General features: G+C 47.6%; 1 protein-coding gene across 1 annotated transcript in view; it reads left to right on the top strand.

The window, feature by feature from the left end:
• Nucleotides 1–12,102, top strand: part of BLK (BLK proto-oncogene, Src family tyrosine kinase) — a 45,765-nt gene that overhangs the window by 6,907 nt on the left and 26,756 nt on the right. Inside the window, exon 2 of the mRNA XM_064707143.1 lies at nucleotides 10,991–11,093. Coding sequence (XP_064563213.1) covers nucleotides 10,992–11,093 — 102 coding nt within the window. The 5' untranslated portion in view covers nucleotide 10,991. The remainder of the gene's footprint in view (nucleotides 1–10,990; nucleotides 11,094–12,102) is intronic.

Genomic DNA, 12,102 nt, shown 5'->3' with positions numbered 1-12,102 from the left:
GGAGCTGCCACGCTGTCCCCCTGCTCCCAGGATGACTTGGCAGACACTGCAGCACTGCTCTGCCTCTGCTGCACCTCGTGGTAGCTCCTCCTTCCCACCTCAGCGGTGGACGACAGCAGCTTTCTGAAAGAGCAACTTCCCTTTTCACAGGGATAGGAAGTGAAGCTCATTTAGCAAAGAGATGTTGCCCACCAAATGCTGAGGCCCTGTCCTAAAGCTCAGAGCACTCCCCCTAACCTGATATTGCTTTTTTCTTTCCCAGCTCCAAACCTGAGGAGCTCCACCTCCATCCCCTGCCCTTATAGCTGGAGGAGAATTGGGAAGGGAAAATGGGAATTGGCAAGGGGGAAGTCTGGCAAATCTGCAAGGGCTTCCTCATTTCTTTGTCTCTAAGAGCATGCACACCTGGCTGAGGCCTGCTGTGCTGGGTGTCTGTCCTGGTTGTCTTCAGTGTCAGACAGGCTTGGAGGGTGCCAGAGGAGGGTGCCAGGCTCTTTTCAGTGGTGCCCAGCCACAGGATGAGCAGAAATGGACATAAAATAAACCACAAGAAGTTCCACCTCAACCATGATGAAATAATTCTTTCTGTGGAGGGTGTCAGAGCACTGAAACAGCTGCCCAGGGAGGGCATGGAGTTTCTTCTTTGGAGACATTCAAAAAAAGTAGGAACCCACCTGGTTGTGTTTCTATGTCACCTGTTACAGGTGATCCTGCCTTAGCAAGAGGGTTGGACTGGGTGATCTCCAGAGGCCCCTTCCAATCCCAAACTTTTGTGGTATTCTGGGGTTCTGGGGTTCTGGGATTCTGAGATTCTGTGATTATGGGATTCTGGGATTCCAGGATTCTGGGATTCTGGGATTTAGAGATTCTGAGATTCTCTGCTGACCCTCCAGGGTGATGGACTCAGTGTGACCCCCCACGGACCTGCAGGCCCCTGTACATGGCCCAGACAGCCTTGCAGCCCTCCATGGGGTTGTCTTCCTTTGTCAGGAGCACAGCTGCAGAGCCAAGGCTGATTCCCACCCCATGTTTCCAAAGGGGTCACCAGCCACATGCACCCTGGAGCAGCTCCCCCACCTCACACATCATCGCGTCCTCAAACACCCTCTTGTTGTCCTTGTGTCCTGTGGCTGGTAAAGGTCTTCTGCCATGACCTCAGCTCAGATCTGCCCCGTGGAGCTTTTCCTCCTGTAAACACCATCACCAGCGTGGGGTGACCTTTAGCTTGTGCATCACTCCCGGCAGATGTTGGCTCGTGTTTGTCCTGCTCAGTGGGGGCAGCTGAAGCGTAAACGATGTGAGGTCATCCCAGCCTCGAGCTGGCTGAGACCAAGTGTCATTTTCCCCCCTGCTGCCTCTTACAACACAAAGATGACGCCATGCAATTACCCACAGAGGTGTACATGGTGGTTTTTGAGGGCCTTGTGTTTGCAACAGCTTAAAAAAATACACTGAGAACACCACAGAGGAGCCAACATTACACATCCACCATGGGAAGCCTCTGTAGAAACAAATTGTGCTTCTTATACAACATTTATCTCCCAGGACAGAGTTTCAGCCTCTCAATTGAACGTGCTGAGGCAAAGTGAGAAAGTCACTTCCTCAGAGCCACCCACAAGTCCCTGACCGTGGTCTTAATTCGTTAGACCACGCTGCTATGGTCGAGTAGGTTCATAGAGGGATGGAGCTGGCTGGAACAAGATGTGCTTCACCAGTAAAAGGTCTTTTTTTAGTGACAGAAAGGAAAGATCCTGCAAAGCCAGTTTGTTGGGTTGTTTCCTGAAATTTGGTGGTTTGCATAGTGGAAGTACAATCCATTCACAGTCATTTTCACTGCTTTTAACGACAGCTGTTAATAGCCTGTGGCATTTGCTAGGGTTTGTGTCTGGATTCTCTTTGTGTTTCTTGCCTTCCTCATTGTTATTTTCATTGGCCAGATTGTCTGGGAAGTGCAACTCCCACCCCCTCCCAGGTGATCATTTTTATAAGCAAAATAGAGCAAAGAATCCTTAGGGGGGGAGAAAAGAGTCAGTTCTGACACAAAGACCTGATTAAAAAAAGAAATCCCATTAAAAGCATTTGCAAAAACCAGGCTGCTCCTGCGATCCGGGGGGTGTAAAGCTGTTGGTCTCATGGATGGTGTGGATGTGGTGGAAGCCAGAGGCCTCTGAAAGAAAAATTTGGGAAGGGCCTTCAGCCCCATGGAGCATCTGTCATGGGTCCGGCCAGCGGCTCGCGTGTCCTCGGAGCGCGTCCCCAGGAGCAGCAGCGTGGGAAGCAGGCAAGTCTGGAGCATCCCACCCCCATCCATGTTCCCCTGAGGGTTTTTCTCTGTCTTCATCCACCCTCTCATCCCTCCTTGTCCTATTTTCTCTCCCCACAATCTATGGGTTAAAGAGATGATGGAGGCACTTCCCAGCTCCTGCTGGATCCGGCACTGAGGGATGTTTGCAGGGATGTTGTTCCCTCTGTCTGCTGCAAAAGAGGGGAGGACAAAGAAGTGCCAGGTGTGCACATCCTGGCACTCCCTCCCCCCCATTCTCCCGGGGCCTGGAGGGAAGAGAGGATTTATGTGTGGGGAAGGCCGACAGGAGATGGACATGGCTGTGATGAGTAGGGAAGTGCTCTGGCATCCCATTGCTATTCCTCAGCTGGAGGTGTTCAGGTGGGGAATTGGAGATGTTCATCTCATGATGGAGATGAACATCCTTCCCTATAGCCCTTTGCCTCTGCTGAGTCTGGTGGGAGGGAGCATGATTCCCTCTGAGACCTGATCCCAGGGGCTTAATTCCTGAGCACCAGCCTGCCACCAGGTTCATTTCTTTTCCTGGTCCTATAAAATGTTTTCCTCTTCCTAGGAAAAGTCATCCTCTGGGATGTAGGGCCTCCAGGAAGGGCCTTTTCCAGGGCAGGAGTTTGGGTGCCCACACACAAAGGTGTGGAGCCCATCCATCTCCTCATGTTCTCAGGGCTGGGAGGGCCAGGACCTCCCCACATCCTTACAGATCCCTGTGCTGTGGAATGGAGCATCAGGGATTCTGGCCAAGGCACCATGGCTGGTGCCCACTTCCATAGGATTTGGATGTCAGACAGGGGTGGTCTGCAGAGGGGATTTCTCCCTTCTGCGTCCCTGCTCACCCAGGACCCTCCACAATCTGGCTCACACCAACACTGGGCAGAGAGAGGTTTGAGTTGAAATTTGGGTTGAAATTCTGGGCTCTGCAGGAAGCGCTGTTGGACAGTGCAGTTTTGTCATCAAACCTGCCCCACCTGAAGAAGCCCAGAGTGGCTGCAGGTACCCAGAGGGATGTGCCTCATCCTCCATGACCCATCCTCCTTTTTGCCCACTCCCACTGCCCCAGAGTCCTACAGAGACATCCCCAGCAGCCATCCCACCTTGCTGCCTGGGCTGAGCTCATGAGGGAAGCATGAAGGGAGGTGGGATAAGCAGTCTGCTCTCCTGCTTTTCCCCTCTCCAAGACCCTGATCCCTGGCTCCGTTTCCTGGCCCGCAGCCTCCTGCAGCACAGCCGAGCATCCGTCAGTTCCAGCAGGATGCAAAGCTCAATGTAAGCAGCCATTTTTCCTCCAGACAGATGTTTTGATTAGGGAATGACCACTCTGGCAACAGGAGGCTGTTTTTTTCTTCTTCTGGAATGAGCAAGAAGCTTTTATTATCTTCTTCTCTTTATTTTTTTTAATTCCCTGTCAAAAGACTTTCTGCATCTGCTTAACCTCAAAGTTCTGGAAATCTGTGCTCTCCCACAGCCCCCCAGCCTCACACAGTCTTCTCCCAGAGACTGTCCCAGCTCTTCAGAAAGGCCTGGAACAGATGGATTTTCTGCTTGTTTCGCTTGCCTGGTCCAGGTTCACCTGCAAATCATGGCCTAAGAAAAATGGTAGATTTTGTGCAGATATAAATTGTAATAAAAATGGAAAGCTGGCTTGGATTGTAGACCTAAAATAAGCCAGTGGGCTCCAGTCTCTTTCCTGAAATGTGTACCCCTCACTTAGGGATAAATCACAGGGCCACAGAGCTCCTGGATTTGTTCATCTGCCCTGGGCTGCCAGGGAACAGATATTTCCAAGGCAATTTGGCCACACTGGCTGTGCTCAAGTCTGGGGCCTGGACAGAATTCAGGCCAGGGAAATGGGATGCACTGGAGTGGGGAAGGAGGAGGAAGGGGCCATAAGAAGGAGGCAGCTGCAGCTGCCTTGGGGTTCTTTGGGTGTGTGAGATTTTATGATGGATCAGCACCAACATCAGCACCTCACCTCAGCAGGAGAGCCCGGCTGCTCCTGGGGGTTCCTTACCTTCCCTTCAAGGACCTTTGAGATGGACCAGAGTGTTTGACAGAGTCCTCATTGCACAAATAAAACCTGGTATCCATAAAAGATCAGGACTGGAATGGGGTCTGAACACTGTCAATAGGACATTCCCAGTTCTCCAGTGAGAATGCAACGTGGAAACCCCACATCTGCTTCACTCCCCAGCAAGAACCATGATGCTCTGGGCTCTCCAGCTCTTCATGGGGGCTTCCTGCCATGCTGGAATTGTGGAATCACAGGATGGTTTTGTTTGGATTGGGAAGGACGTTACAGCCATGGGAAGGGACACCTTCCACTACCCCAGGCTGCTCCAAGACCCATCCACCCTGGCCTTGAACACCTCCAGGGATGGGGCAGCCAGATTTTGGCCATCACATCACAGAGGATGGCTGTAGCCTCCACCTTCTGCCTCTGAGAAAGACCTTGCTTATGGTTTCAGTGCTCGTTATAGCACAGCACATTGGTTCAGAGCTGCCTTCTTACCTCCTCTTAGCAACGAACCTGCAAATTATTTCAAAATATGAGCTAAAAAGGACTTGACTGAAACACAGCAGAAGTAGAAAATGGTCACGGTAAAAACTGCTTCAGTAGCAAATCTTCCTTCTTATTTAAGGAGCTGATCCATCAAGATCTTCAGTAATTCTTCAATTTTGTGTCTTGCAAAGCAATCCGAGGGTGCCAGGTCAGGAAATGTTCTGAAGAGCTATTTTATTGAGGGGAAAGAGAATTGAATGCATCTGTGATGTGCTGAGAACTGGAGGAAAATTTTTTTACTGAACTTTTTCACTCCTCGCTGATGCAAAAATGCAAATCTGGAATACTTAAATTATTGCATCTGAAGTGAATTGATTTCAGCAATTCTTTCAGGAGAGGAGAGGACTTACAAACAGAAATCCAGCATTTAAAACCCTTCATAATAGGCTAGATCTGCATTTTCAAAGTAATTTTTTTAGGGTTTTTGAACCCATTTCCTTTTAAAAATGTGTTCTTTAAAAAATAGATTTTCATAAGTTTTAAAATGAGTTAAAATATCTGATTTTGCTGAACTGTTGAAACATGTTGTTGCACCCACCACAGAATCTGGATGGAAAGGGGGCTCATTTTGTGATTTCAGTAGGCTTAGGGGGTTTTTTTTGGAGCTGCCCTCACAGTGAAACTCTGTTGGCTTACTTAGGTATTAACCTCTTTTTCCATGGCAGTTTCATGGGGTTGAGGCAAATGGTGAGCCAAGACTTCTGCTTTTCTGCTCAGTTTGGTCTTGTTTCCTTTCCTACACCCACCCATGCAATCCCAAGGCTGCCTGTCAGTGTCCTCCACATCCCTCTTGCAGAAGGTGTTGGATTCTCATCAGAAATTACTTTGGATCTCTTCTGCCCTGGCAGAGGAAAGCAGCAAATGGCAGTAGGTGGTGCAGGGCTGCTCACTGTAAAAATGAAATGGGCAAAGATTTTAAGTGACAGAACCTGAGGCAATGGTGTGAAGGTGAGTTCAGGGAGGTTTAGGTTGGATATTAAGGAAAGTTCTTCCCCCAGAGGGTGGTCAGGCACTGGAACAGCTCCCCAGGGAATGTTCATAGCCCTAAGGCTGCCAGAGCTCCAGGAACATTTGGACAATGCTCTCAGGGATGCACAGGGTGGGATTGTTGGGATGTCTTGGGTAGGGCCAGGAACTGGATCGATGATCCTTGTGGGTTCCTTCCAACTTAGGATATTCTGTGATTCCATGATCTTCAAAGAGCTCCCTTTAACTCATTCCTGCAGAAACACCCGAACCTGCACCCACCTCATTCTGTGGCCAAAATGCCACCTCAGCTACCCCTGTGAAAGCTGCTAAAATTGGATTCTATCGTTCCCCAACGTGGGCACCCAGCTTGAACCCCAGTTTTAGAGGTTCTTCTCATTCACCCAGTGTTCCTGTGACCTGCTCGTCTGTCCCACAAATTCAGGGCTGGCTGCACCACAGAGCTCATTGTTCTGGTGTCTCTTGGCTTTTTCAGCTTGGCTCTTAAAGGAGCATCTAATATTCTTTACTCATGACCTAGCAGCCGCTAAGTTGGACCCATAAAACTGTAGAATATCTTGAGTTGTAAGGGGCCCATAAGGATCATCGAGCCCAGCTCCTGGACCTGCACAGGCCCACCCCAAGAATTCCATAGTTCTGTTTCTGAAGCTGTTTTCTGCTAAATGATTTTTATGCATATAGAATAATAAAATCCTGGAATGGTTTGGGTGGGAAGGGACCTTAAAGACCATCCCATTCCACTCCCTGCCATGGGCAGGGACACCTTCCACTATCCCAGGGTGCTCCAAGCCCCATGCAGCCTGGCCTTGGACACTTTCAGGGATCCAGGGTCAGCCGCAGCTTCTCTGGGCACCCTGTGCCAGGGCCTCCCCACCCTCTTGGGGAAGAATTTCTTCCATATATCAGACCTAAATTTCCCCTCTTTCAGTTTAAACCTGTTACTCCTTGTCTTATCACTTCATTCCCTGATGAAGAGCGATAAGGAAAAAGCTTTGTGTTGCCTTAAAACTTTTTTGTTCCACTTGTTCTGCTTTGATTTTTGGACTTTAATAAGAACTTGTTTTGGAGGCCTGAAGAAAAAAAATTCCCCCCGCTTAGTTATTAAATAAACCCAACATTTTTAGATGAGAAATACTATAAATTCACAAAAGGAAATTTCTATGATTTTCTAAGTTATTGTGCTCTCCCCAGCACTCCTTTCCACTGGAAAAAAAAGTAAAAACAGGGTGGGAGAACTACTCCAAGTGGCTTTTCTCATTTGTTTTTCCTTGTGAAGACAATTTCTAAAAGCATTAATCAGAAGCGAAACGCGTTGTCATAATGCTCACTCATCTCAGCCGCCTTTATTTTTGAAAATAAAATTACTTTTCACCAATCCAAGGTTCCACCAGCTGTGAAATGCGAACCAGTGGCTTGCTGTACCCAGCAATATTTGCCTGCTATTTTGGGTTTTGTAAAACACATTTTGGGACTATTTCGGGTTTTGTAAAACACTGCTGGCCCAAAGGGCGGTGGCGTTGGCTGCCAAAGGTATCAGCAGCAACTGGGAGAGTGGGACTGGTGGATTTTGTAGGGACTGCGAATCCCCAGAGCCCTTCTGTGTGTGGGTGGGAGCGAGTGACCTTTGTGGGAGGCTTGACTCGAGGTGGGCCGTGTTGTTCCCCTCTCTGAGCTGCTTTTGCACTTTGGCTGTGTCTCCGACACATGCGTGGGGACAGAGCTGAGCCTGTGCAAGGCTGCAGAGAGGTGTTTCCAGTCTCAGCAGGGTGCAGAAAGGGCTGCAATGTCCCCATGGGGGTGCACAGGTGGTCCCGACTCCTCTCAAACCCTGCCAGAGGAGCTGGGATGGCCCCAAGCCCCTGGTTGGACTTGCTGAGGTTGATGTTCCTCCAGGCCTTTCCCATTCTGCCCCACCAGTGCCACCACAGTAGTAAAAAGAGGATTCTACTTTTAGAGATTTAGTAAAAATCCAGTAATCTTCTTTTAGTAAAAAGAAGGTTCTACTTTTATTCTTCTTTCAACTACCAGAGTAGTAAAAAGAAAATTCTTGGCCCAGTGGGAGAAGTAGGACATGGTGATGGTGTGGATAATTATGATTAGATTTATAGATAATACAATAAATATTGCCAATAAATATCTGAATAATAGCTCCATCACCTATTGCAGTGGTTATAGTGTCACTAGGTCATAGTTTTTCCTTTGAGCCATGAGACCTCCTCACTTTCTAAACTGCTCAAGGAAATCTAAGTGTGGCTCACTTCACTTAGTCTCAGATTTGGCCAACAGTCTATGACTAAAACATTACAATTTAAGCAAGTTCAGCTGGAAATGTACAGATTTTCAGTTTTGACCCTGCAGAATTCACATTTGCAAAGCACCTATGGAGCGACTTTAGGATTTATCTCTGTATTTGACCAGAACTGAGAGCTTTTACTCACCCACCCAAAAGTTCCCCATCTTTGGGCTGGATGTGCTGCAGGTGCCCCTGACAGGGTGAAGACCCCTCCAGAAGCTGCCTTCCCTCTTGGAAGATCAGTTTGTTCAGAGGGTGCAATCTACAACAGCATTTTATATCCTTTTGCAGGCCCCCAAACCACCACAAACATATTATCATTATTATTATTATTATTGTTGTTGTTATTATTATTATTATTATTATTATTATTATTATTTATTTATTTATTTATTTATTTATTCATTTATTTATTTATTTTTAATGTGTTCCATTAATTATGTGAGCACCTGGTGTTCCTATGACTGGACAAATCACATTGCCTGACACAGAGCGGAAGCGGAGAGGGAGGATGTGTGTGGGAGGATATATTTGATGGCCAAAATATCTTTCGTTGCCATCTCACATTGAGAGCAACTGAAAACCCCAAAAGCAGCATCCATGATCCTGTAGATGATCTGTCAACCCTCCCATAAGATCATCCTTGTGACACAACTGGCACTCAAAGCAAATTGCTGACTCGTGCTGCATCTCACATTCCCTAAATCTGCCAAAATTATGACAGTTGCATGAATTATTTCTCATTTGGCAGCAGAGTATATCAGAGACCCCAGGATTTTCCAGCGAGACTGTAACAAAGACAACAAATCAATGCCAAACATGTAGGTGGGTTTTCTGTCTTTCACAGCTGGTAATGAGTGATAGCTGAAATTTACCCATCGTCCAGCCTTGACTTTAAATGATACTTTGCTCTTTCCTGCTGCTGGAAGAAAAAAAAAAAAAAGAAAAAAAAGGAAATTCAAGCCACTCTCATGGCAAAAAACCCCCATGATCCAGAATCTGAAATCCTGGCACAAAGTTGTGAGTGGAAAAGCAGGAAAAGTTCCCCTAATACATCATGTGCCATTGCACCACCAGACCTGCTAAGCAGAGCAAGCTCTGGGTACAACCTGGAGGCTGCCAAATGAAAATGAAATTGCTGCAGGAACTGCTCTGGTTGATTTTTAATAGGTGAAACTCCCCCTCCAACTGTGCTGTCAGTGCCTGGAGCAGAGCTGAGGCCTGGGAACAGATGGATGGGCCATCTGTAAACCCAGGTCAAGGGAATCTCAGAGATGAAAAAGTTTTGGATGGGGGAAAAGTGTGTATCAGGCTATCCTGAAATATTTCACCAATTCCTTCTATTTTGCATACCTTATCAGTAATAATAAAAATAAAGCAGAAGGGAGAAGACATTTAAAATTAAAATATTGTGGTGGCTCTATTAGAAACCTCATTTTCGAATTGCAGATTTTGAAATATTAGATCTGTGCTAGAAAGCAAAAGAAAAAGTTGCTTTTACTGGAATATTTTTCCCTGTGAGTCTGGCTGGCTGGGAGCTTTTCTGAACACACTGGTTGGAATCTGACTAACAAGAGACAGTGCCAGACTGACATTTGGGGGTGTCCCTGGACCTGAGGTCCCTGATCCTCCATGATCACTGCAGATCTTAAGATATTTTGGCAGAAATAGGAGTCACTGTGTCTCTGCACAGCTTACAGTATTCAGGGTTTAATTTTTGAGGGGTTTTGGGCATGTAGCCCACACCTTCAAAGCCTTTGGTTCAAGGCAGGAGTGGGGCAGACTTTGGCGCTGGTTATTGCACTTCAGCAATGCTGACTTCATCTGCTCCTTCATTTTTGAGGCTCCAAGAAGAGTTTGGCCATTTTGGCTACCCAGACCCATTATTATCCTTGAATTTCAGACTGGGGCTGAAATTACATTTCTAGGATGAAAGTCAAAGAGTCCTCAAGCCCATGTTTGGAAACCTTAATGCAGACCAGATGATGTCCATGGAAAGGGTTTGATTCATTTGTGTCTGGTGATCCTTGGGTTGTCCAGGAGGTCTGAGACATCCACAGGGTGTAGGAAAACCTAATCCATGATTTCTGGGAGAGCCACACCTTGGGAGGACCAAGAGCACATCAAAAAGTACCAGAGCGCTGCAGATAGATGAGGCAAACCCTCAGCTTGTCTTTACAGGCAGGATGGATGCAGGCTGCACCACATTCCTTGAACTTCTTACAGTATTCCAAAGGGCCAGAGAGGTCCTGTGGCTTCCTGGACAAACCAAAGTGTGAGCCTGAGCTGCTGAAACGTGAGGAGCAGCGGGGCTGGTTCCGTGCATGGCGCGGCCACATCCGCACTGGCCCTGCTGCGTGGGAGGGACAGGAGCTGCAGAAAGCCCTGAGCTGCCTGAGGTGACTCCCTCTCAGGCCAGGGACTGTGTGACCCTCCTGGTGCAGCTGAACAGCTTAGCACAGGGCTGTTGATAAATCCATCTTCATCCCTCCGGCATCACCCAGTTCAATATCATATGGAAATCTCTGAGTTGGAAAGGGGACATGTCCAAAGCAGTCACTTGAGCCTCTTTTTCTTGTGTTTCTGGTGACTTGTAGTGTCTGAACCTCATTTGCAAAGTGTGAAACACCAGAGTCATGTGGGAACAGAAACCATGGGGTTCACAAGGTCCAAGGCAGCAGAGGACTGTAGACAGGATGGTTTTCAGCTCCTCTCTTCGCTGTCCCATCTTCCTGCATTCTGATCTTCTCCAGCATGTTCTAAATGAATGGAAAGACTTTGTCCGTCAATGCCTGTACCTTTCTCCAAAAGCAGTCTCACTAAAACCAATTTGTGCTCTTCCTTCCAGGATGGGGTTGTTTGGCAGCAAAAATCAGCTGATGTCCAATGACAAGCACACTTCTGGAGGCAACCCAAAAACCAAGGGCAAACCTCCTCCTGCCCCAGCCAAGGTAAGCCTGCAGTTTTGTGTCCTTTTGGGATCCCACCACAGCTCAGTTGGTATCTGAGGTGGTGCAGGCAATATTTAGAATCACAGAATCACAGAATTATTTGGGTTGGAAAGAACCTGAAAGCCCATCCAGTTCCACCCCCTGCCATGAGCAGAGACAACTTCCTTTATCCCAGGTTGCTCCAAGCCCTGTCCAACCTGGCTTTGGATATTTCCAGGGATCCAGGGGCACCCACAGATTCTCTGGGAAACCTGGTCCTCCCAGCTGATCCCTTTTGGAAGGGCTCTGAGGAACCCCTGTATATTTCAAACCCCTAAAATACTGTGTATTGAAATATCTTCTCATCAGCACTTTGAAACCCAAGCTGATGTTGCTGACTTGCAAGATGGGTCAGATTCAGGCTAAGATTCAGAGTTGCAAACCACAATGGAAACTTCACCACTGTGAGTCCTCAGCGGGCTCAGAGAGGAGGGTCTGTAGCCAGTCTGTGTTGGGTTGAGTTGAAAATCAGAAATGCTGGGCATCTGCTGCTCCCTTTGCATTCCCTCAGCCTCTGCTGGCACAGACACAGAGCAGGAAGGAACTGGGGAAGGATTTAGGAGACCTCAAATGACAAACTTGTTTAAACTTTGTAAGTGACTTCGCCTCTGTTGCTGTCCAAAGCACATGAAGCTGTTTTGTCTGTCCTTGCCCCTGCCAGCCCTGCAGCCAGCACTAGAGAAACTTGAGGTGCAGCTCTCATGTGAAGACCATCTCGAGCCCTGGGAGAGGGGAGGAATTGCAAATCATTGCTTTTTATGACAGCTGGAGATGTTTTTCACTCCTTTACTTTCATTTCTGAGTTCTCCCAAGGCTATTCAGTCCAGTTTTCATGACAGCAGATGTCAGATTGACCAAGAAGATGCTATTTTCCTAAATTTCATTCTCTCCAGCTCACTGGAGAGGAGCCACTATCAGTATAAATACAGTATCACTGGCCACCTTCTGCCATTCGTTATTTTTTGCCACA

The sequence above is a fragment of the Zonotrichia leucophrys genome, chromosome 3, assembly GCF_028769735.1.
Source record: "Zonotrichia leucophrys gambelii isolate GWCS_2022_RI chromosome 3, RI_Zleu_2.0, whole genome shotgun sequence".
Lineage (NCBI taxonomy): Eukaryota > Metazoa > Chordata > Aves > Passeriformes > Passerellidae > Zonotrichia > Zonotrichia leucophrys.
The sequence above is the reverse complement of the archived record's forward strand: the minus strand, read 5'-3'. Positions and strand labels throughout refer to the sequence as shown.